Source organism: Ambystoma mexicanum, chromosome 9 (assembly GCF_040938575.1).
Source record: "Ambystoma mexicanum isolate Mex_15411 chromosome 9, UKY_AmexF1_1, whole genome shotgun sequence".
Taxonomy (NCBI): Eukaryota; Metazoa; Chordata; class Amphibia; order Caudata; family Ambystomatidae; genus Ambystoma; species Ambystoma mexicanum.
Window position 1 is genome coordinate 261,943,564 of NC_090931.1, and position 26,190 is coordinate 261,969,753.

At 44.5% G+C, this 26,190-nt stretch overlaps 1 protein-coding gene across 6 annotated transcripts in view; it reads right to left on the minus strand.

The window, feature by feature from the left end:
- Positions 1-26,190, minus strand: part of LOC138487942 (zinc finger protein 354A-like) — a 212,441-nt gene that overhangs the window by 54,895 nt on the left and 131,356 nt on the right. For 4 of the 6 annotated variants that reach the window (XM_069614587.1, XM_069614589.1, XM_069614591.1 and 1 more), the window contains exons 6-7: positions 14,528-14,608; positions 9,086-9,196 (exon numbers count right to left, since the gene is read on the minus strand). In XM_069614587.1, the coding sequence (XP_069470688.1) occupies positions 9,086-9,196; positions 14,528-14,608 (192 nt within the window). The remainder of the gene's footprint in view (positions 1-9,085; positions 9,197-14,527; positions 14,609-26,190) is intronic. The other 2 variants (XM_069614592.1, XM_069614588.1) reach the window with 1 other exon arrangement.

Sequence of the window (26,190 nt, forward strand, 5' to 3'; positions counted from 1 at the left end):
CAAAATGTGCCAAGTGAAAATGAATGTGAGAAAAAAAGAGGGGGGAACTCGCCGGGGATGCTGTTATAATCTAGTCCGAGTCAGTGAATTACACTATAACACTAACAATACCAGTGTAAGTGGCAAGGAATTGTAGTGTATCCTCGCATGCTCATTATGCGTGTACAGGCATTTGGTCCGCTGCCGTGTGCAGCGATTCTAAAGGGGAGTTGTAAGGGCTGCAATCCAAGTAACCTGCGTGACCACTTGTTTGAAATACGTCACCCGATGTGTATTTAGTGCACGACCAAGAGTACATAGAACAAGGGGTCTCCGTACCTGATCGGGGGACTCAAATAGTCCGTCTTGTGCAGAGCGAGCGTGCTGGCCGACTGGCGTTGAACGCATCCAAGCGCTGTCAGTAGTGGCTCGGGCGCTGGGTGCCGTCGTTAATGTAAAGGCGTCCCTGGCGACAGCGCGTGCGTGGAGCTCGAAGCCATCTTAGGTTGGGCAAATGCAATAGTATACCGGTGCCTACCAGAGCGCCACCATGACCATCACCCATAATGAGATGCAACATCATGAGCCAGTGGCAGCTTTGAGGGCAGCACATACGTTTGGATTCCCCTTGTCAAAGTCTAACCTAACTTTGGGTAAATGATTCAATTTCTCAACTTTCTTCAGGTCCGTTTTTATCACCAATCAAAATCCAGGTCACAAATTATGGGGAGAAATTAGATTTCTCAGATGCTCAGTGCCAGAAGTTCATATGTCCAACCCTAATAACCAATGGGTACTAGGCACAACATTTAATCTTTCTACCTGGGGAAGGTAACTGTATGGCAGAGATAGCAGTACACTATCTGGACAAGCCATCCTCCCTCTTTCTATTGGGAATGTCCACACTTTTCTAGATACAATTTTGATTAAGCCCCATGCTCCTCTCTTACAATATCAACATGAGTTATACTGCATACTCTGACAAAGTCCCCTGCCATGTTTTGAAGACTCTTAGTGGGGTAACGGAGGAGGCCAAGTGCCCCTCCAAGCAAGTGGATAATGGTCCTGGGATGAGAGGATGGGGATCCCCTAGTCACCCCCACTTAGCTCCCTCAGAGGGCTGTCACTTGTGCCTTTGCAAGGTTTCTGACAGTTTAAAAACTGGATGGAAGGAGACAAAAAGATGTCCTCTTCAATGTATGTAGACCCTATGCAGCAAGCTATTGGCACAAATGCACTTGTCATGCTAGCGCGCAAAAATGCTTTTCAGTGGGAGAGAGGACGCCACTGACTGTCACACGTTGCAGAGACCCAGCACTTCACAAATGCTTACCTGTACAAAGCAAGCAGATGTGGCTCCGATTTTGAGTCAGCGTCTACCAGTTTATGCACAGTAAAATATTTGAGCCACTTTCAAAATGGTACCCCCTACATGCACTTCTATCTACAAAAAGAAAGTCCGGCATTCCACAGGTGTCACTCAACACTCTTCCCACATCAAAAGTGGAAGCACAATATCACAAAATGTTATTAAGATTCAATACATTTCATCATAAAAATGATCATAGTACATAAAACATATACATTATGTTAAAACCACACAAGTAGAATACACCGTAAGTGAGTACTGTTGCAATAACTTCATTAGGATCATGCACTGTGTGTACATATCACACTCTGATTCCTATGCCACACCACTCATGGGTATTCCTATAGATGCAATACCAACAACCCGACTTGTACAAGTTTCTGTCCTTGATATACAATAATGTAGGACATTCTTCAGGGGAAATTATCTTGTGCTGTGTTAAAAAATTCTTCTTTATGGGAGGACCCTTTCTTCCCACTAATGAATCGTGGGCCTGTTCTGTTATTAGCTGCAGCTTCCCAATCTCTTCAGGAATTCTTGCGTTTCCTATTCCTCTCTTCTCTATCTTAATGCAGGATTATGATGTAGTATGGCTGTAACATCTCTCTGTCCCATATCAAATGTTCCCTAGGGAACTTCTCTTATATGCAGGTTAGCAACAACTCCACTATCCTTATATGGGTCACAGTTTTTGGGTCTTTCTATTTCCTGCCATCCACGAGATAACTGCAATATGGTCACTAGCCGGATCCACCTACATGCACACTTGTTAATTTCACCCACTCACCAAACAAGGGGCTTCAACAAATTTTGAAAAGGAACCAATGAAAAACAACAAAAATAATCACACACACACACACACACACACCTGAAAACGTTTAGCCCAACCCCAGAGGAGGTATGCACGGGTGATAAAGTGAACACAGGAAATTGGGCAGTGCGGGAATGAAGAGCAGGAAAAGGGCACAGTGTGGTACAAATTAGCATTAAGAGCTACGAGGGGACATGGAGATGGGAGCAGGTGAAGGAAGGTGAGGAAACATCACAGGGTGGAAGTTGCAGAGCAACAGGTGGAGGTAGGTGGTGAAGAACAGAGATTGGGAGGAGGGAAGCCAAAGGTAGAGGAAGTAGAAGAACCTTACGTGAGGCAGAGAATATCAGGCAACAGTAATTGGGAAGCAGGAAGAGGAGAAGACTAGTGAGAGCTGAGCTAGCGAGAAGAGAAAGGTATGAGAGGGCATGCAGTGCCCAAGGAAGGGGTACGGTTGAAGCCACGACTTGAAGGGCCAGAGCCCACAGGATAAACAAGAATGTTTGCTGGAGTTGGATTGTATTTGACTCCTAACTCCCACGCATCTCCAAAACGATTGGCCCTTTTCATAAACCAACAGGTCAGCCTGTTGACATCTTAATTGCATTAAGCCTGAGTTTGTTCATGCAAGCCTTGTGATTGGTTGACTTTATGCAGGACTATGAAATACAGAGCTGTATTTGAATGTAGGTGGGGCGTTATCTTGGATCAAACGTTTGCAACTGGGCTGGCTCTGTTGAGGATTGCATTGAATATTTATTTATTTATATAGCACCGACAGCTCGCAAGCATCAGGGCGCTGACATACAGACGGTAAGACATAACAATAAAATCACAGGACAAGGTGCTCGGTGTAGTCATTTAGGGGCATATCTCTCTTTGGTCTGGATTATTATTTGAAGAGGTGTGTCTTGAGTTTTTTCGGAAAACTTGTGTATTTCTGTTCAAACCTTAGGGAGATGGGCAGATTATTCCCCATCATAGCTGATTTGATGTGGAATGCTTTACCAAGTCTGTTGGCTTTCTTAAATCTGGCTATTCCAATTTGGCCTTTTGAGTCAGACCTAAGGGCCCGTCTTGGTGCATAGGTGACCAGTTTGCATTCGAGGTAGGATGGGGCGTTTCCATGAATGCATCTGAGTCAACGTCAAGGCCTTGAATGTAATTCTTTCCTGGACAGCTTGCCAGTGAAGATTCCTTCTGTCGTCACTAATATGGTCCTTTTTGAATTTCTTTTTATGATCCTGACCGCATTATTTTGGATGGTTTGGCATTTGGCAATACAGCCCCTATTTACTCCCAACATGAGGGCATTGCCATAATCGAACCTTGATAAAATGGTAGCCTTAGCTATTGTTGCGCAGTTAGCTTCATTTAGGTAGGGGCGGATTTTACTGAGCAGCCGGAGGTGGTATGAGCAGTTCTTTTTTTGTTGAAGGACATGGGCTTCTGCGCTCAAGGTTGAATCCATGTACATTCCCAACGTTTTTACTTTGTATACCACCATGATTTGGGTGTTGTTAATGAGAAAGGATTGATATGAGCTATTTAGTTTAGCCTTGGCGTGGTTAGAGCCAAAGAACATCAGCTCTGTCTTATTTGCATTTAGACAAAGCCAGTTATTATTCATCCAATTCTCGATGGATTTATAGAATTCGACCACCCTTTAGCTGTCCTGTTTGTAGTCCCCGTTCAATTCCACCACTAGCTGAGTGTCGTCAGCGTAGTTGGTGAAAAAGGCTCCCAGTTTGTCTAGGACCAGGCATAAGAATCTTATGTACAGAATAAAGAGCAGTTGGGATAGGCTGGCTCCTTGAGGCACGCCACAGGTAATGGTCTCCTCGAATGAAAAGTTGTTGCCCCAGTGAACCTTGGATTTTCTTTCCAATAGGAAAGAAGCTAGTCAGCTAACTGCTTCTGAGGAGCAATTTGTGACCTTTGCTAGCGCAGTTTTGAGTTGATTGTGGTCTAAGAGATCGAAAGCAGCTCTGAGGTCGAGCAGCATGGGGAGACCGTTGTTTCCCTTTTCCACAATGCTTAGCATGTGTGACTGCAGGTCCAGCATTGCAGTCGGTACTATGGGCTGTATGTAATCCGGACTGCTGACCATGCAGTACATTGTTGGCTTCGACATACGTTTGAAGTTGGGCGGTGGCTACCCTGTGAGTACTTTAAGCAAAAAGTGGCAATTTGTTATCAGTCTTAGGTTGCTAGGGTCTCTTTGGTCTAGATCAGTTTTTTTTTTTGCTAATGGTGTGACAGTGACTGATTTGATGCTTTCTGGGCCATGTCCATCACAGAAGGATGCGTTCACCATCTTGGTTAAAAGGGGAGCAAAGATTTTAGTGTTTTCCAAGATGAGTTTGGGGAGGGGGGTGGCATTTTCTGCACATGTGGTGGGTCTCATTTGACTCAGGGTTCTCAGTACGTCTTCTGTGGTGACATTTTCGAATTGGAACGGCCCCTGTTGGAATGAGATCGAGGCACCCAATGAGTGATCTATTTGGCCTGACTGCTCTTGTTGAGCCTTCTGAAGCAGAGTCCTGGCTTAATTAACTTCGGCAGTGAAAGCTGATTGTACCTTATCACAATCCTCCTTGGAAGGCAGGAATGGAGGAGCTAATGCTTTAGGTTTTTCTATTGATTTTAATATCTCGAACAATCTGCGCGTAGAGTTTTTGGCTTTGTTTATTTGTTCATTGTCAACATTTCTTTTGGGGTCACATATGCTTTTGCTTTGCGTTTTCTCGTTCTCTTTCTACCTGTCCTTCTCTTGAGGGATTTTTTCTCCATCTCTCCTCCCTTCTCCTCTTTTCCTTTTTTAAGGCAGTTAATGTGTTTTAAACCATTTCTGGTGTTTGCAGTTCGGTCTAACTGGCCCCGTTTTTAGAGGGGCTTTTTGTTCCACCATTAAGTTGGCATTGTGTAAGAAGTTTGCGATCAATTTGTTGCATGAATCCTCCTCCATTGAGTCCTTTAATGTATTGGTTATACATTGTTACAGATGTACTGGAACAAATGTCTGCTTCCTTGTGCTGCAATGATTTCCACAAATTCCAACGAGGTAGCATCGGGAGAGTAATAAAGTGTCCGTGCAAACTAGGTCCTGAAAGCACTGCTGTCTTGTTCACAAGGAATGTCGCAGGAGACGGAAACATGCGGTTGGGGAACCACTGTGTTGACTAAAAACTTTCTTAACTCTGCTGAAGCGTGTCCTCCTTTGTTGCAAGGTGTAATTAACAGCTTCTACAGGCACATTTCCGGAAGGGATGAACTTCCAATGTAAACTGCTTATCTCTAAAAATAGGAAACAGCAACCTCCAGACTAGAACTACGGGTCTTCACATGAATAAGTTGTGGGGGGTGGGTGGGTGGGTGCTAGGATCCCTGGAACTAATGGGGCTAAGGATGGACTGGGGGACCATGTTGAACCACCATTTACCTCCTCCAGGCCTATATCATGGACTGGGTGGATGTCCCCAGCTGCCACCACATTCCAATTCCTCTCATCTGGAACTTGGACCTTTGCCACACACGGCTCTTTGAAGATGGCGCTAGCATAATGCCTGTGCAAGAGCCTGTTGACATGTTAGCAGTTCCTAAGGAGTTCTGTTCACAGATTTTGGGTGAGGCTCATGCCTCCCAGTCCAATGGGGTTATGAGATACTGGGTGTTCTGGCTGTTTTATGGGCACCGCCTGATGATGGGGAACAGGTACAGAGGTATTCTGGGGAGACGACAGTCAGTCGCAAAGGTAATCTTAGCAGGTGAGAGGAGGGCACCAGGCTTGACCCTATTCTTGAGTTACAAATGAAGGTCACTGGATCCAAGCCGTACAGTGCCTCATATTTTGCGGTTCCTTTCTTCTAACCGCATGGTTGGTCACTTGGTGAGCTGGGAAGGGCATGACTTTGTAAGGGCTTGTCACACCAAGGCATGGTAAGAAAGCCCTTGATATAGGTCTTTTTTTTCTCAGATGACTGTGGAATTCAGTTTCCATGGTACTAAACAGAGGTATGCTGTTAGAGGGTCTAGGGAGTCTGCATGGTTTCTACAGCAGGATTCTGCACATCCTCTTCAAGCCAGATTGTTCTTCCTGAGTACCTCAAGTAGCAGGAGCAAACCTTTCTTATGGAGATTTGGGGATAGTATAAGCCCTTAAAGGGTTTAATCCATTCAAGCACCTAGGCGGCCACTAACAGTGGACACTACCAATTCAAACTAGGCAGGCTTTCCCCCTCAAATGCATTGTCCCAGGATATGCACACTGTCTGAATTCTGAACAGCACAGATATTAGCTTACTCTCCCGCAGAAAATCTGAGACAAACTGACCATAAATGGCCACAAATCCCTGCACACAGGCTGCCAAGGGAAACATTTCCGGACTTTTGCCACTGGATATTAAAGGGCCAGTAGCTGCACCCTTGTGGTACAGCTGTGATTTCATCAAGAACAAGGATTCCTGACAATTAGCCTGGGGAAGGCAAACATGGGGGATATGGTGTAATCCCTGCTATAAGATCATAGGATCCCCTGCCCGGGGCACACATAATCTCTTCCATGCTAAGCTCTGGGGATCAGAGGAGGCCCAAGAAAATGAAATATTACAGATCAACCAGGCAGTAATTTGAAAAAAGGGCGAGCAAACTGAATACAAACACATGCTAAAAATGGAACTGCTTTTGCAGTGAAGCCGCTGTGATGTCCTAGAGGATCTTTTGTTCCCCCTGAAGAAAAAACGAAGTTCAACTTTCTTGCCATCTGTGCCACCTTTTCTTTAGTCTCGCATGAATGAAACTTCATGGCCATTTGCTTGGTGCAGTTACGCAGCCTCCCAGTGCAGCAACATTTCTCTTGACTTTGGTCAATTAGTAAGTGCATTTTCTTGGTAAGCCTGTATTTCTTATCATTTTCTGCACTTTACTTAATAACATAACATTCTTCAGTGAGAAAAGGCATTGTGCGGGATTGTTTTCTTGACGGGAACTACAGAGGAGCCTGAAGGTGCATCGACAGTGAGGGGAACTGCAGAGGAGTCTGAAGGTACATCGACAGTGAGGGGAACTGCAGAGGAGTCTGAGGTGCATCGTCAGTGAGGGGAACTGCAGAGGAATCTGGGAGGTGCATCGTCAGTTCGGGGAACTGCAGAGGAGTCTGGAGGTGCATCGTCAGTTCGGGGAACTGCAGAGGAGTCTGGAGGTGCATCGTCAGTGAGGGGAACTGCAGAGGAGTCTGGAGATGCATCGTGAGTGAGGGGAACTGCAGCAGAGTCTGGAGGTGCATCGTCAGTGGGCTTGTTAGATGCTGTTGAAACATCCTTTGATTCTCTCACTCTCAGAAATGTGTTAACATGGCCTTGACTGGACTATGCAACAAGTCCATCCGGGTCTTCAACCTGGCCAAATACAACTATTTCAACATATCTAAATACAGCTGCTTGATTCCTCTGTTTTAGATACAAGGAGCACATCTAACTGACCCTGTCTGCCCTGCTCATGCTGCCAGCAGTAAAAAATAACCCAATTTAAGACACCCTGAGTTCTACACAAAAGCATTACTCGTCAAGGCCCAGCATTCAGCCACACAAATCTGAAATAAAACAAACTAATGCAATGCCAATCTCTGTGCCAACTGTGGTAGTCCCTTCTGGAGCCAAATGCTCTGCCATCTTGCGTGTTGAGGTCTCGTGACATGCAACACATTAAAATTATAAGAATAAATGTATTTATGTATTTATTCATTGTGCATTTGTAAGGTGCTTATACATCATGAAATTGTGTTTCAAAGCGCCCATAGGGCAAAAAGGAAGACACATGGGAACAAAGGCAAAAAAGAACTGATGAACAGGAGAGGGGTGGTCCTACTAGGCCTTGTGAGCATTCAGAGCGTTCAAGTGCAGGGACAGAGAGTGATAGCGAAGGGGGTAAGAGCTAGGAGTTCCACAGAAGAAAGTGCCAAGGAGTCAGTTATGTGCAAGAGTAAGTGTCTGGCAGAGATCGCTTGGTACAGAGTGATCACCTGCCAATATTAAGTGCAGGCCTGTGAAAACATAAGCCAGTGGGTGCCAGAAGGCAAGTGCTGGGATGGGGTGGAGGGCGGTAGGGTGGGAGGCCGGGAAACAGAAAGGAACACATAAGGTCCCAGGTCACCATTCTCAGTGACTGTGGGGTATTAGCACAGAAGTGAGAGGGGGAAGGAGGAGCTGAAGAGGAAAGTCTTGAGGAGGTTCCGGAATATGAGGAGATCTGGCTAAAGACGTAGAGGAAGGGGAGTCTGCTCCAGAGGACGGAGCCAGCCGAGCATAGAGATCTGCCACCAGCTCTCTGCTTAGAAAAGCGCCTGACATGCAGAGATTTGGGGCCGGAGGATCGTAGAGATCTGGAAGGAAGGTATTTGGTGAGAGCAAGTTGTAGATAGATTGGTCCTCGGCCCCAGACAGCCTTGTGGATGATGCAGAGGGATTTGAATTTAATCCTTGCAGCAACCGGGAGCCAGTGGAGGGATTTTAGGGCTGGAGAGATACGGCCCCTGGGCTTGAGGCTGAAGATAAGTCTTGCAGTCCTATTCTGGACAAGCTGAAAGGGGTAGAGAGAGGAGAAGGGTAGATTAAGGAGGAGGCTGGTGCAGTAGTCCAGCCTAGAGAGTACCACGGCTCTAGAGACATGTGTTCTGGGGGAAAGGGAGGAAAGAAAGGATACCTCTGAGGAGGTGGAGTTGGAAATGGCCCTTCTTGGCAAGGTCTAAGATGTGAGGGAGGAGTCGAAGATAACTCCAATGATAATTTAATAATGATATAATGTGCAGGCAGAGCAGCTGAAATGGCATAGCAAGTTTTTTTTATTTTTCTTATAATGGTACACACCACACACACGAGGAGATAGGTCTTTGAATCTGTGATTTCAGCATAAAATAAGGCTCTACTCACATGCAGGACTTGTAATACCTTCAACACTTTCTGACTTCTTAAGCATCTTCGAATACCGCTCTTCCTCTTCTTTAATGATCACTGAAATGCTTGGCCCAAAGGCTAGAGGTGCTGTAATGAATAAACATCCAAATATGATTGCAGAACGCCTCTGGAGCACAAGGTTATTTGCTGATAGCATCGGACATGAAAACATACATTCTCTCCCCATCCATAAATGCAGGCTGCAGTCTCAGTCACAGTCCCAGTGCTCTTCCCCCTCCTTTCTTCATATGCAGCTGATGCATTGACTGGACCCCGCTGCTGCCTAAAGGAAGTGTCAGGCTGGATGGAGAGCTGATTGAAGCAGAATCCAGACATGACCACAGTGAAAATTGTGAGTTCCACTTTCTGAATTTAGTGGATCTTGCCAGTAATAAGTGGGAACCACACACACTCCTTCTGTCCAAAGGTCCATAGCTTTGGAGGGCTCTTTCAAAGAAGCCTTAACATAAGAGCCTCCATTTATGCTGTAATCAAATCAACCTTTACAGTGTGTTCAATAGTTTAAGGTTCTTCTTTTCACCCTGGGGACTAATTATTAACCCACACTTTCACTCTAACATTTTCTATCTGAAGAGATTCTAGTTAGTTATTCGAAGTCCAACAGCTACCCATTCTGGGAGAATTTCGGATTTTCTTTTTGCATATCTATAAAACTATCTTTGAAAGCACAGGGACCTGTCACCGAGTGCATCAGAACCCCACTGATGCCCCTGCTCCACCCTCCATGCCCACTGGCTTCCTTTAAACTCATTTGCTATCCTCTCATCACCTACACAGATGGTATACACCACTGACTAGAGGGTGGAGTTGGCAGCTTGGTCATCTAGAGAAATTTGGCTTCCAGGCCGAGTCACTATTGAGGATTCATTTGTACTTACAACTACATCCCAGTATTAACCTTTCTGTTAAACAAAGGGGAATATTTCTAAGCATGTAAGACACAATCGGAGAGGCACAAGACAATGACAAATTTTGAAACACTCAGTTGAACATATTCCTTTCTAAGGCTTGCCAATGGTGTACATGGCCTCACTACTTACATTAAACGCAAGGTTTTGTAAAGAATAATGGGGTGCTGTGTACATAGCTGGTTTGTGGATCACTCCAAGAGGAACATGTTGGTGAAAAGCCACTATGTTGAACTAGCCCAGAATGTGCAAACAAGAAATGTCTACACCACACAGCAAATGGCCTTCCTCGCAGAAAGAAACATGCAATTAGTGATGCACATTTCAGAGGTCCGCTTACTCAAGTAAGGGTCAATGTAAATGGTAAAGGTCTGTGATGACCTAAATGACTTTCTGGAATCCAGACAAAGGGTGGACCTCTACAGAGATCAAGTTTGTCAGGTTATGCCCCGTAACTGAAGGAGAATTTGTCAAAGGCTATAAAAATATTTTCCATCCGTTCTAATTGTTGATTTCAAAAATAGAAAAAACATAAAACCAAAAGCAGTTACATAAAATTACAACGTGATTAATATACATTTTGGCATACAAATAGCCGACATGTTGACATGTTAGCAGCTCCTAAGGAGTTCTGTTCACAGATTTTGCGTGAGGATCATGCCTCCCAGTCCAATGGGGTCATGAGATACTGGGTGTTCTGACTGTTGTATGGGCACCGCCTGATGATGGGGAACAGGTACAGAGGTATTCTGGGGAGACGACAGCCAGTCGCAAAGGTAATCTTAGCAGGTGAGAGGAGGGCACCAGGCTTGACCTTGTTCTTGAGTTACAAATGAAGGTCACTGGATGCCAGCCGTACGGTGCCTCATATTTTGCGGGTCCTTTCTTCTAACAGCATGGTTGGTCACTTGGTGAGCAGGGAAGGGCATGACTTTGTAAGGGCTGGTCACACCAAGGCATGGTAAGAAAGCCCTGGATATAGGTCTTTTTTTTTCTCGTAAGACTGGAATTCAGTTTCCATGGTACTAAACAGAGGTATGCCGTCAGAGGGTCTTGGGAGTCTGCAAGGTTTCTACAGCAGGATTCTGCACATCCTCTTCAAGCCAGATTGTCTTCCTGAGTACCTCAAGTAACAGGAGTAAACCTTTCTTATGGAGATTTGGGGATAGTATAAGCCCTTAACAAAGGGTTTAATCCATTCAAGCACCTAGGCGGCCACTAACAGTGGACACTACCAATTCAAACTAGGCAGGTTTTCCCGCTCAAATGCATTGTCCCAGGATATGCACACTGTCTGACTTCTGAACAGCACAGATATTAGCTTACTCTCCCACAGAAAATCTGAGACAAACTGACCATAAATGGCCACAAATCCCTGAACACAGACTGCCAAGGGAAACATTTCTGGACTTTTGCCACTGGATATTAAAGGGGCAGTAGCTGCACCCCTGTGGTACAGCTGTGATTTCCTCCCTGAAAATGTCAGAACTGTCATCAAGAACAGGGATTCCTGACAATTACCCTGGGTAAGTTCTATACTTGGGTAAGGCAAACATGGGGGATATGGTGTAATCCCTGCTATAAGATCATAGGATCCCCTGCCCGGGGCACACATAATCTCTTCCATGCTAAGCTCTGGGGATCAGAGGAGGCCCAAGAAAATGAAATATTACAGATCAACCAAGCAGGAATTTGAAAAAAGGGCGAGCAAACTGAATACAAACACATGCTAAAAATGGAACTGCTTTTGCAGTGAAGCCGCTGTGATGTCCTAGAGGATCTTTTGTTCCCCCTGAAGAAAAAACGATGTTCAACTTTCTTGCCATCTGTGCCACCTTTTCTTTAGTCTTGCATGAATGAAACTTCATGGCCATTTGCTTGGTGCAGTTACGCAGCCTCCCAGTGCAGCAACATTTCTCTTGACTTTGGTCAATTAGTAAGTGTATTTTCTTGGTAAGCCTGTATCTCTTATCATTTTCTGCACTTTACTTAATAACATAACATGACATATTCTTCATTGAGAAAAGGCATTGTGCGGGATTGTTTTCTTGAGGGGAACTGCAGAGGAGTCTGAAGGTGCATCAACAGTGAGGGGAACTGCAGAGGAGTCTGAAGGTGCATCGACAGTGAGGGGAACTGCAGAGGAGTCTGAAGGTGCATCGACAGTGAGGGGAACTGCAGAGGAGTCTGAAGGTGCATCGACAGTGAGGGGAACTGCAGGGGAGTCTGAGGTGCATCGTCAGTGAGGGAAACTGCAGAGGAGTCTGGAGGTGCATCGTCAGTGAGGGAAACTGCAGAGGAATCTGGAGGTGCATCGTCAGTTCGGGGAACTGCAGAGGAGTCTGGAGGTGCATCGTCAGTTCGGGGAACTGCAGAGGAGTCTGGAGGTGCATCGTCAGTTCGGGGAACTGCAGAGGAGTCTGGAGGTGCATCGTCAGTTAGGGGAACTGCAGAGGAGTCTGGAGGTGCATCGTCATTTCGGGGAACTGCAGAGGAGTCTGGAGGTGCATCGTCAGTTCGGGGAACTGCAGAGGAGTCTGAAAGTGCAGCGTCAGTTTGGGGAACTGCAGAGGAGTCTGGAGGTGCATCATGAGTGAGGGGAACTGCAGAGGAGTCTGGAGGTGCATCGTCAGTGAGGGGAACTGCAGAGGAGTCTGAAGGTGCATCGTCAGTTTGGGGAACTGCAGAGGAGTCTGAAGGTGCATCGTCAGTTTGGGGAACTGCAGAGGAGTCTGAAGGTGCATCGTCAGTTTGGGGAACTGCAGAGGAGTCTGAAGGTGCATCGTCAGTGGGCTTGTTAGATGCTGTTGATACACCCTTTGATTCTCTCACTCTCAGAAATGTGTTAACATGGCCTCGACTTTACTATGCAACAAGTCCATCCGGGTCTTCAACCTGGCCAAATACAACTAATTTCAACATATCTAAATACAGCTGCTTGATTCCTCTGTTTTAGATACAAGGAGCACATCTAACTGACCCTGTCTGCCCTGCTTATGCTGCCAGCAGTAAAAAATAACCCAATTTAAGACACCCTGAGTTCTACACAAAGGCATTACTGGTCAAGACCCAGCATTCAGCCACACAAATCTGAAATAAAACAAACTGATGCAATGCCAATCTCTGTGCCAACTGTTGTAGTCCCTTCTGGAGCCAAATGCTCTGCCATCTTGCATGTTGAGGTCCCGTGACATGCAACACATTAAAATTATAAGTATAAATGTATTTATGTATTTATTCATTGTGCATTTGTAAGGTGCTTATACATCAAGAAATTGTGTTTCAAAGCGCCCATAGGGCAAAAAGGAAGACACATGGGAACAAAGGCAAAAAAGAACTGATGAACAGGAGAGGGGTGGTCCTACTAGGCCTTGTGAGCATTCAGAGCGTTCAAGTGCAGGGACAGAGAGTGATAGCGAAGGGGGTAAGAGCTAGGAGTTCCACAGAAGAAAGTGCCAAGGAGTCAGTTATGTGCAAGAGTAAGTGTCTGGCAGAGATCGCTTGGTACAGAGTGATCACCTGCCAATATTAAGTGCAGGCCTGTGAAAACATAAGCCAGTGGGTGCCAGAAGGCAAGTGCTGGGATGGGGTGGAAGGCTGAGGACGGTTGGGTGGGAGGCCGGGAAACAGAAAGGATCACATAAGGTCCCAGGTCACCAATCTCAGTGACTGTGGGGTATTAGCACAGAAGTGAGAGGGGGAAGGAGGAGCTGAAGAGGAAAGTCTTGAGGAGGTTCCGGAATATGAGGAGATCTGGCTCAAGACGTAGGGGAAGGGGAGTCTGTTCCAGAGGACGGAGCCAGCCGAGCAGAGAGATCTGCCACCAGCTCTCTGCTTAGAAAAGCGCCTGACATGCAGAGATTTGGGGCTGGAGGATCGTAGAGATCTGGAAGGAAGGTATTTGGTGAGAGCAAGTTGTAGATAGATTGGTCCTCGGCCCCAGATAGCCTTGTGGAGGATGCAGAGGGATTTGAATTTAATCCTTGCAGCAACCGGGAGCCAGTGGAGGGATTTTAGGGCTGGAGAGATACGGCCCCTGGGCTTGAGGCTGAAGATAAGTCTTGCAGTCCTATTCTGGACAAGCTGAAAGGGGTAGAGAGAGGAGAAGGGTAGATTAAGGAGGAGGCTGGTGCAGTAGTCCAGCCTAGAGAGTACCAGGGCTCTAGAGACATGTGTTCTGGGGGAAAGGGAGGAGAGGAAGGATACCTCTGAGGAGGTGGAGTTGGAAATGGCCCTTCTTGGCAAGTTCTAAGATGTGAGGGAGGAGTCGAAGATGACTCCAATGATAATTTAATAATGATATAATGTGCAGGCGAAATGGCATAGCAAGTATTTTTATTTTTCTTAACTAACACACACACACACACACACACACACACACACACACACACACACACACACACACACACACACACACACACACACACACACACACACACACACACACTTTTGAATCTGTGATTGCAGCATGAAATAAGGCTCTACTCACATGCAGGACTTGCAATACCTTCAACACTTTCTAACTTCTGAAGCATCTTCGGATACCGCTCTTCCTCTACTTTAATGATCACTGAAATCACATAAAACCAAAAGCAGTTACATAAAATTACAATGTGATTAATATACATTTTTGCATACGAATAGCCGAGTACAGGGTGGTGTGGATCAAAAGGATCTTTCAGCTGCTCACTTGAGGTCCTGGAGGTCCGCAATATACTGAAGGAACAGTAATTATAGTCTTGGACAACCCATATTCAGAGAGGACCCTGAGGAAGAGGAAATCCCCATTTCCAGAATGAAGATTCTTGGTTTTCCTTAGTTAGCAAGAAAAATGAGGTGCGAGTGACAGGACATTAAAAGGAGCTAATATGGGGTGGAGCCTGAGGATTTATTGCTGTATCAGACATAATTGTGTGGGGGATAGAGGAACGAGGTACACCAGGGGTGTTGCTAGGTGTGGAAAAGACTAGGGGCTAAGCTAACGTCGGGACTGGCGGGACCCGGGGCTAGCTATAGCCTTTTGGTTGTAGCCCCTAAGCTTCTATCTGGGACTACAACCAAAACACCCGGGGCTATTGCCCCCTCAGCCCCCCCTAGCAACGCCTCTGAGGTACACATTCACACAAGACAAGTAGGTGCCTGAACTTCTCTAGAAAACTTCAGGGTGTAAGAGGGCTACATAATTGGATGCCACGTGCACAGTTTGAAAGCTGCTGGCTTTTTTTTTTTTTTCTTCTGGTGACCGAGACTCTGCACAATTTTAGTCTCGTCCTGGCTGGTGAAACATAAGCAGGGTATGGATTCAAGCTATAATCTACTTGTGGTGTTAATTGTTCCTGCTGCCCCGCTCCTTATCTACTGCCCCTTCCACACCTCATTTTGGGTTATTTGTCAAGAAGCTTGAAACAGATTATGATGTAAAGCTCTACATTTCAGATGCTGTAAAAGTAGAACTTGTGAGTACATACTATGTTGAAGGAAGCGGGAGTGTTTCTCATGTTAGGGTTAGTTGTGATCTTATATTCCTTTAAGGATGTAACAAGTCTGATTTTACCTACTAATAACAAATGATTTTGGGGCTAAACAAAGTCAAAATTATATATTTTTTTGCCTTTTTTTTTAAACAGTGTTTATGGAATAAAACAGTGTTTTCTATATTCAATGAATAGTTCAAAGTTCTTGGCTTTATTGGATGAGCACGAGAGTGGTCCATGACATTTCAAAGTGTCTATTTTTGGGAAAAACCAACCAATGGCTTCCAATGGTCGCTCTGTCTCTAATGCAGCCGATGCTCTCAAGCTGTGTGGGGAAACCATCCATTAAACATGTAAAAACACAATGTGCTATGCTTGCAGTATCATGAAATCAAATGGTGCTTACAAACCGATGGCAAAAATGCTCGGGCACTCGACTGCACATTTCCAGTCGAGTGCCCGACCACCGACCATTTTCGTCTACAGTTTGTAAGTACCATCTGATTTCATGATACTACAAGCGTAGCGCATTGTGTTTTGATTTTAATATATAGTGCTAAGAGATGCTTTTTTCCCTGCCATGTTTTAATTTCTCTATGTTTTTAGAGTTTAATTAAAGAACAACTTTTACACCGACCAGTGGTGTGCTGTAACCGTAATTTCTCCTTGTCAAATGTGAGGATGCTCGTGCTTACTGCAAGAGTTTGTTGGTTTCTATATACCAGCGCTTTGAGATCATACCAATGATACAAGGTGCTATATAAATGCCAAGTAACATAACATATATATATATATATATATACACATATATAATTTCTTTTCTCCAAAGAAAACACTTTAGTTGCAGGGATGTTAAGGCGAGAACTTAACGCAGCAAAAACCATAAAATTAAGCTAAAGCCACCTTAACTTCATGCCCCATGTTGTCCAGCCTATGACCAGAATGACGACATCACTGATGGCATCACTGGTGACATCACTGATGGCATCTCTGATTAGATTACAAAACTAACCAGCTAGTGCCAGTGCCCACAGCTTTGGCAGTGCCACTTGTGAATAAAAGGGTGTTTCACTGCCTAAACCCCGGGTATCCCTTAGTCAGGTGGCCAGGGCACGGCCATCGCCTTTGGATCTAGACCCTGGTGGTGGACAAGTGCGGGAGGATCACCTGTGTGAGGGGTCCTCGGGGAGTGGGGGCGAAGCGCCCGATGGCGAGACATGGTATCCCCCCTTTCCAAATACCCCTGTCCCATCCTATTTTATAGGATATTCCAACCTCCCAGAGCCCCCCCTCCCCCCGCTGCATTCCTACACAAACACTGAGCTGAGGAAGAGGAGGTCTGAGGCTGAAAGCAGTACCACCCATGCAATACATTGGAGATGTCCCACTAATAAGATCAGGCAGGGTCAGGCACTTGACCTTAATTACATGCACCTGGTACAGATTGGCTCTCCCCACATGGTTAAAAGGTGGAACACTGAGACACACTCTTACAAGGCGGTGCACGAGAAGGAACAGTTCTTCCAGGGGGACGGTGAACCAGGTAGAGCAGAGCGACAGGCTGAAGGATGGAACCGAGGTGCAGACAAACTTTGGACACCCTGGCGAGAGATTGTTACCTCCGAAGAGCCTTGAAGGTTGCGCAATGAAGCCCAACTAGTGAGAAGATGCAAACCTATTTTGTGTTTCAAGCATACCAGCCACCCTCCCGGGTGAACGGCAGAGTTGGGGAGGTGCAGCAGCACTTGTGGTATCAGCCTTGACTTCAGGATCAAAGCCACGAAAGAAGAAAATTAATTAACACAGCCGGTGAGTTGATGAAAGCAATGAAAGTCTGGTCTGTGTTAATGAAACTTGATGGCAACTGTATCTGGCGAATGAAGGTTGTGTGTGTGCCGATAAGATGTGAGAGAAAGCAAAGTATTGTAAAGAACTGTAAATTAAAGCTACAAAGTAAAAGAGTGGTCCAGTGAAAGACGATTGCCCAATCCTAAATCTCTGTGAAATGTCTGGTGCCGTAGAAGTGGCGGGAAGAGAAAGAAACTGAGATGCAAGATCTGAACTATTAGGTTTGATCCCGGCAGAAGGAAACCTGGATGTGAGAGATATCGTTGAACTTTGAAATAAGTACTGTTCTCGAAACTGCGTTTACCAAGAGGCCTTGGCGTAGGAGAGAAAAAGTGACGTTTGAGAAAGAAGGTCAAAGTGGTCATGTTGAGGTAAGAGCAAAAGCCTTGCATTGTCGAAAGTCTTCGACAGGGGAAGGAAAGTCAAAGAAGGCTTGAGCCCGATGGAGGGAAGCCTATGAATGTGTGAATGAGGCTTGGGGAAGGGAACCCCTACAAATTGTGATTGAAGGGTTTGAACCTGGCAGAGGGAAACCTGTACTGAATTGTGGTAAGCAGAAGGAAACAAACTTTTGTTGAACTGTACTGAAAGCTAAAAAGTGACCTGGAAAGAGTGAGAGAAAGCCGAGAGGTCCAGAGGATGAACTAGTGACTTTTCATGCAAGGCCAAGTGGGCCCTGGTAAACAAAACAAACTGCATCCTTGTGTTAGAAGCAAGTGTGTGTCGCAAGGTCCAAGTGTGCCAACTTACCCCGTGGTACAAAATGTGGGTAAGTGAGTTTGCTCAGCCATACTGACATTTCTTCTGAACACCGATTTTCCTTTTTGCATTACACATTCCCTTTACACGTTTATTGTATTAGAATGAGGGCAGGCATTGGGTTTATTAGTAAAGGACATTTTATTTTGACTAAAGAATGACTAGGACTGTATTTTCATTTTGTTTGATGGCCAAGAATACTCAATCTTAGTTATAGGGCAAGATGGGAGTTTTCCAGCCTCTTTTAAACCATCAACAACGGTTTTGAAACTTGCAGCTCTTGTGTCAGTGTCTACTTGTGATAACGTGCCTCCCTAATCCTAGTCTTAGCATTCTGGTTCACCTTCTTCGTGACCGGTTACGGCTGGATACCAAACCACTGCTTGTAATTCCAGTTTATCCAATAGAATTTCGAGCCCCGTTTGCAATGAACTGAAGAACTTGAAGAATCTAAGAAGAAAATTGGAGCAGCAGACATACAGAAACTAAATGTCTCCAGAGCTCTGGTCCTCTCCAGGCTGGACTACTACAAAAGCCTCTTTCTCAATCTGCCTAAATCCTCCCTTCGCCCCCTTCAACTAATCCAGAATAGGGCTGTGATGCTTATCCTTGGCCTCAAGCCTAGGGACTGCATGTCTCCAGCCCTAAAATCTCTCCACTGGCTCCCGGGTGGCTGCGAGGAACGAGTTCAAGACCCTCTGCATCATCCACAAGGCTTTCTGGGGCCAGGGACCCCACCATATCCGACTCTTTCCCTAAATACCTCCCTCTTAGAGAGCACAATGCCACAATAACGTTTCTACTATAAAAATTTGAAATTGTAGTGTACATTGATCTGCTAAATAAAACAGATGAACAAAGTACATTTCCAGCAGGCACCTTTGCAAGTATAGGTTAAGCAGACCATGAAAATGAGTTATGGTGGTGTACACAGCTACCCTTGATCTTCAGGTTGGTGCGTTTGACCACAATCGTAAACTTCAGCAATGGCTCCCCACAAATCCTCCGGCGCAATTTATGATCACATTTAATCATTTTCATAATCTTAATCGGGCAGCAGTCGAATACAATGTAATTTTGTTCCTTTGGTATCCAATCGTCCAGAAGTATAGTGGTTTGCGATTCCATGGTGGTGGATAAGTCCTCAACACTAGCACAATCGTCAGTTAGTAGTGAAGATGCTTCGGTTATTTCTGTCTGTGATATTTCCGATGTATCCACATGTATTGTGGAAACAGGGAACACTGTATGTTACTAAGATGGCATTTCTTTAGAGCACAGGTCTTCAAACTGTGGGGAAATGGGTAAGGGCAGCTTGCAGGGTCGGAATAAAGCATAAAACTGTCTCGGGCACCAATGAAAAAGTGGCCCACAGTTGCAAATGGCAATTCATTCCTTTAGTGACAGACTGTTTGAATAGTACCCAAGGTTTTTTTTTGTTAAAATGTAAGCAAATTGTGACATTTAAGGAATATTTATTCAGCAACAATTGTCAAAACTACTAGCTGCATAGTGAAGTTAACTCAAACTGGCCCACATTGGCCAACAAACTTCCAATTTAGATGCAAAAAACTGGCCCACACTAGCATTTTGCATTTTTGGTTCAGGCATTGCCCTATATGCCAGTCCGAGCCTGGCGGCTCATCCATAATGGGCAAGGGGGTGTGGACCCAGTGGCCCTCTCACCCATTATGGAAGAGCTGAGGAGCTCACCCAGTGAAACACTGAGCACTTCCTCAGCTGCCTTTCCCAGCTGAGGGAGTGGTCCTGGGCTGGCTGAACTGTCAAAGGGAAACACTGTTCCCCTTTGATAGTTCAGTTCCCCAACGGCACATGCTCACTGACCACGCAAGGCTGGATGGCGTTTTGCTTTGCAAACCTTACATAGTTTATTGGAAATGCTGGCTGGGGAACTGCATTTCTGTATGTCCGAGGGGGAGCTCCTGTGCCTCCTCGCACATATGGACAGAGCAGCCTGGAGCGGGGCGAATACAGCACCCACACGCAGGCCTCTGCACGCATGTGTAGGAACCAGGAAGCTCTTTCTTCCCGATTCCTGTTCATGATGCAGGAGCTAGAGCGCTGAGGAGGAAACTTCAGGACCGGGCAGAAGCTAAGTTTATGTTCATTTATTTTTTATTTAAATATTTGTGTGGATGCATGCATGCTTGTGTTATGAGTGAGTGTATGATGATGGGTGCTTGCATGAATGATAAGGTGATTGCTGTGTGAATGTGTGTGTGTTGGTCCGTGGAACAGATTCTGGCGAGTGGAGGGGGGGGGGGTTGTAGAACAAAGGCATCTTAAAAATGCCTTTGTTGCACAATCCCCCTACCCACCTGTCAAAATCCACACTCCTTCTGAAGCGCTGTAGAACCAAAGGGACAGGGATAGTATTTTCTTTTACTGGACATCGATCATAGATCTCCAGTCAAAAATACCATGCTTTCCCCTTGTGCCCCCCAGCACCTTGCATACACACAAACATGTTGATTGTGTTAGGCACTGTGGGGGACAGGGATGGAATCTTTTTATTGGACATTATCATAGATGTCCAGTAAAAAATATCATGCCTGCCCGCTGGACTCCCCAGTTCCAATTTCAAACTGTTCGGCTTTTTACCCAATTTTTTTTTTAAGTATACTCTAAAATGCAACATTTTAACCCATTATTTAAATTAATGGGGGGGAAACCCACCGAACCCCCCCTTGATTGATGTGGGCTCCCTCACTACGCTCGGTCGCTATGGCATATCTGAGGGAAATATTTATGCACCTCAACTTAAAAATGTCACCCGCTGCCACTGTCCCTGGAACTGTGCTGGGAGCAGGGTGGGGGAGCCCAGGGACGGTGGTGGGAGCAGGGTGGGCGGAAGCCATGGGATAGTGGTAAGAACAGGCTGTGGAGAGCCCACGGTCTGTGGTAGGCTGGGGAGAGCCTAAGGACTGGGTAGGAGTGGGATGGAGACCAGAGACTATGATGCGAGCAGGTGGGGGAGCCCAGGGACTATACTGGGAGTAGGGTGGTGCGGTGATGGCGCAAGATAGTTTATAGCCATTTGGACTTACTGTCCATTTGACATTTTTGGGGGGGCCCGGCCTGCCCACATTTTGCTTGGGGGGGTGGGGGGCAGGCCTAAAAAGTTTGAAGACCACTGCTTTAGAGGGTTTGGATTGTGTGAGTGGTTCTGCAAGCAATTCTGAAACATCTTCTGTTTTGTCTGTTTCTTCTGCGTGACGTTGTTTGCTGTAACAATGATCCAGGATTACTTTCCATGGGTCACTGCAAATTCCGGGCACTGGACATCTGCATCATCACACTGAATCTTGCGAGGACCATGCTGAGCCTCAGAATCTAGCTGCTCCCAAGTGACAACGGTTTGGCAAGCAACATCATTGGTTTGTCTAGTTGCTTTTTATGCTCCTTTTCGTCCTACGGCTCTAAACGAAGAGAAAGAAACATGCTTAATTTATAGCACACATACAAAATATATGAATTACAACATGAAAATTTAATATCATCTATGAAATAATTGATAAACAATTTCTTTTTTTAAACTTTGTTATATACCCTTGTTTTCCGAATTTTCCTTGAAACAGTCAAGTTGGATTTGCCGACCACCAGATCAGGCTGAAAATACAGCATTTGCAAATTGTATTAACCTTGAAATTTGCTCTTCCACTTAAAGAATGATATATAAAAAAATGTCATTATGGAAACCATTAAAACATTAAATATTACATCACAGTTCAGCCGCTTCTGTAGTACATCGCTTGTACATAACAAATTCAAAGAACATTGATTAAATTGTTAAACAATTTCATGTTTAAATTTTTGATCTTGAGAAGGTTGATATGATTGTCGACCTTACAATATCAGTTAAACTATGTAAAAAGATATGGATAATCATCTGATTCAAATTTAGAAATTAGTATCGACATGAAGTTGAACACTGTGTACATTTAACATGCAAAAAAAATCAGCTTTTGAAAACTGTACATGATAACCTTCAGAGATGTTGCAGGGAGTTGGTGTGAGATCATCCTGCAAAACATATTGATTACACTGTGGCCCCTTCAATGCGTTGTAATGTTTTTTTGTTTCACTGATTCCATTTTTTGCTAAACAGCTAAATGTTTATAAACAAAAACATATACCATTCATATAGTGAAATGGTATATGTTATTCAGTGACAAAGTGCATTTTTCTGAAGGTCTACTTTCATTGTTGCATGCGTTTCTGAGATAAATACATCAAGGTTGTTGATGTAATGCTTTGCAATTTGCTGACAGTATTGCAAATTATCAAAAAAGTAAGTTTTTTTACATATAAAAAGATATTGTTAATAACTATTAGTGTAAATAATAAATGATCACAAATACATATTTTGTATAGTCGCATCTGAAGGAATATTCTAATAAAATTAATTGAAAGGTGAGTGAGGTTGCCGTTGACTCTGGAATAGTGGTCGATGTAGCATCACATTCCTTTAATCGATTTATATATTTATGCCATTGTTCAATAGAAAATGAACATTAGTATTATGATTTAGATCACATAAAAAACGAATAAAACAAAGATTGTGTGCAAGTTGCCTGGCTTCACCATTAGAATGTTGGATGTGTGTGGTTTCCTCCATGGTAAGGTCTAATTCCATCAGTGTGGTCTACGTAAAGACAGACCTGGTAATTAAAAAAAGAAAAGGCCTATTTTTAAAAGGACACAATGGGCCTCATTATAACTCAGGCGGTCCGGAAATAACGGTGGCGGTAAACCCGCCGCCACTATTGTTTCCGGACGGCCTGATCCCCACTCCTGCAGGCGGGAGGTGATGTTCCCGCCAGGTCTGACCTGGCGGGTTTAACACCGCCCGCCTGTAGGCGGACGAGGAAACACCGGCAGCATTACGAGATGCTGCCGGTGTTTCCATGATCCCCATTCCCATCGAGTCCCATAGGACTCGATGGGAATGGGGATGAACACCATTCCGCCTCCGTGATTCCCGGAAAACCGGGGTTGTAATGCCCCGGTAATTTCGGGAATCACTGAGGCGGAATGGTAATACGAGTCCGGCGGTAACCAGGCGGTTTTACCGCCGCGGTTACCGCCGGACTCGTAATGAGACCCAATGTCAGTGTTTGTTTGGAAAGGCTCCCATTGCACTGAACTATTAGAGTATCTCCAAAGTAGGGATACACAAGTAATTTAAGTTCAAAATGTACAAACAACAGTAAATCGTGTCATGTAGGAAACTTGTCTAATAAAATATCAATGTAAATATTCCCCAAAAACGGAAAACCGTTCATTAGGTTACCTGTTCAAAGACTATTTCAATATATTAAGTGGTCATTTATAAGACATATTGTACAGGCAAATTTCGAAAATGGTAAAATACATTTAAAAATTCACTGTCCAGTACTCACCTGGGTCAGCGTGTGCTGAAATTCAGTTGGAACTGCATTGGGAAGTCATTTGCAAAGGAGTCTGGGGAGGCTTTTTTTTTAGTGTACCCATGATAGTTCATACATATCTACTGAGAAGTGCATGCTGCAGAAGTGGAATTGATGGCCCCTCATGTTAGTCAAGACATCCTTGGCTCTGCTTTCAATTTCAGACATTGGAAATCTGCAGCTTAAGAGCCATTTTCTTATTAAATTTAAATCCTTTGGCAATACATGCAGGACTGTAGTCTGAATTTTAGCATGGGTGTTATTAATGCAACCCAAAACGATACAAGAAGGCATTTTTGGATTGTCCCTATGATCTGTTAAAGAAATATAAATAAATATTACTATTAACAAAGTTTCACAGTGAGTAAATCAAAAATCATATTCCTTTGATAATAAAAAAATTACTTTATAAAAAAATGGCACCTAAAGCAAACATGCATTGAAAACATGCACTACGAAAGATTACATTTGGAAACAATGCTATGTAATGTTAAGTGTTAATTACGGAGATAAAAATGCATAGGACGGTTCATAACGGTGTAGACTTTTTGAATGAAATCAAATGAGAATAGGGTGTAGGTGGAGTATAAAGCAATAGAAAGTGATCTAGCAGGAAACGTTGACACTACAGAAAACAATAGTAAAAGTTGACAAACCGTTACTTAGAAAAACAGATGAGCCGATTCAGCAAGCAAGGTAAAAAAAAAAAGAGCTGGCGATATCCGCTGTCGATCTCGCTGATGTTTTCTTGATAACCCCCACATTGTTTATAAAGGATTACAGAAGTGGGTGTGTATGTGAAGGTCTGACAAATTCGTTCACACCCACCTGGCCTCTGTCACAATGTTTGACCTCATCAATCCTGCCAGTGCAGCCCCCTTGCGAGCGCGCGCCCACAGGTGCGAACTGTCATTGATAGCACAGGGGGCTGGATGTGGATGAAGCGAGCGCAAAAGATACGGAAAACAGTCAAAGGACGCAGCCATATGTTGATTGCAAGGGCAGGGTCTTCAAAGGGGAGTCTGGAGACACTGGGTCTGAGGTGGCCATGTGAATATGGGTGCAATTCGAAATAATTCTTTGTGGTGTACATGATATTCAGCACTTTGAGAGTTCCTATCCTCCCTGTCACCTTGCGAGCGCGCGCCCACAGGTGCGAACTGTCATTGATAGCACAGGGGGATGGATGTGGATGAAGCAAGCACAATTGGCACGGAACACAGTCAAAGGACACAGACATATGTTGATTGCAGGGACAGGGTCTTCAAAGGGGAGTCTGGAGACACCGGGTCTGGGGTGGCCATGTTGATATGAGTGCCCATTTGAAAGAACCCTTTGTGGTGTACATGGTATTCGGCACCTTGAGCGTTCACATCCTCCCAGCCCCCTTGCAAGCGCAAGCCCACAGGTGCGAACAGCCATTGATAGCGGAGAGGGGATGGATGTAGATACAATATATGATAGATTATTTATAACGTGCTTAATACCTAGAGGTTTCTAAACGCGGACCCAGGGATCGAACCTGTGTTGCTCTGTGTTGTCTTGCTTCCAAGGCGAGCATATTGCCATTGAGCTATCCTCCCGAGATGATGAGGGGACCGCAATAGGCCAGTAAAACTGTTAAAGCACACCAGTATTTTATGATACTCTTAGATGTTTGGACATGTTGTGGACTTACATAAAATGTCTAACAACTGTTCATACCAACTAATTTTTTACTTTTTTTATTTAGTTTGGAAAAGTGGATGGCAATGACACTACAAATTATACTGCTGAGGTCAAAGTACTGTCTGTATAGATCCACTGTATTGTCTGTAGTCACTGGAGAATTCACCACGAATGGCTCGAACAACACAGGCAGGTATTACTCGTCGAACACAAAATTCCAATCTTCCATGAATTCACCATGTAAAGGCACGATAGGCCACAAGTCTGTACCACCTGTGTAAGAGATACATAAATAGTTTACTTTAATCAACCCATTAATTGGATTGTTGTTGTTTCCACAACCTTGTGAAATGTAAGGCACGGTTATGCTTCTTTAAAAAGTATCTTTTTGTGCAAAGTACTGACAGTACTTTTGATTTCAAATAGGGAGCAATTAAAAATGTGAACGCACATTCCAGCAAAAATAGTTTGGGAGATACTTCCAAGTGGTCAAAGAAACGTAATTGTTCGGACAATAAATCTAAAGATGAACACTTTGGTTTCAGACTACAATGAGTAATTTATTCAATTTACAGAAAGATTATTTCGTCAGTGGTCCTTCGAAGTTATAGTGATGTAGAGGAACAACATATTATGTTAGCCGTTTCGGTCGTGAAATACAAAACATATATAGGATGAACTTACTCGTTACTTGGATTACAAGGGCAAATTGTAGCTCGAAGTTTGTGCATAATGTAAGGATGACATGGTATCAAGAATAGACAGACACAAGTGACCACAGTTCAAGGGTGTTTAATAAACTGTATTTTATGGGTTGAAAAACGCCCAATCTAAACCCGATTCTAAAATCGGAGCAAGTTACGACCATTAAATCAAAATAAGGCAGTCCTAGTGGAGTCTTGTCAAATAAAAGGGGCCTACACTAAGAAAAACCTATTGCCAATCCTTACGCT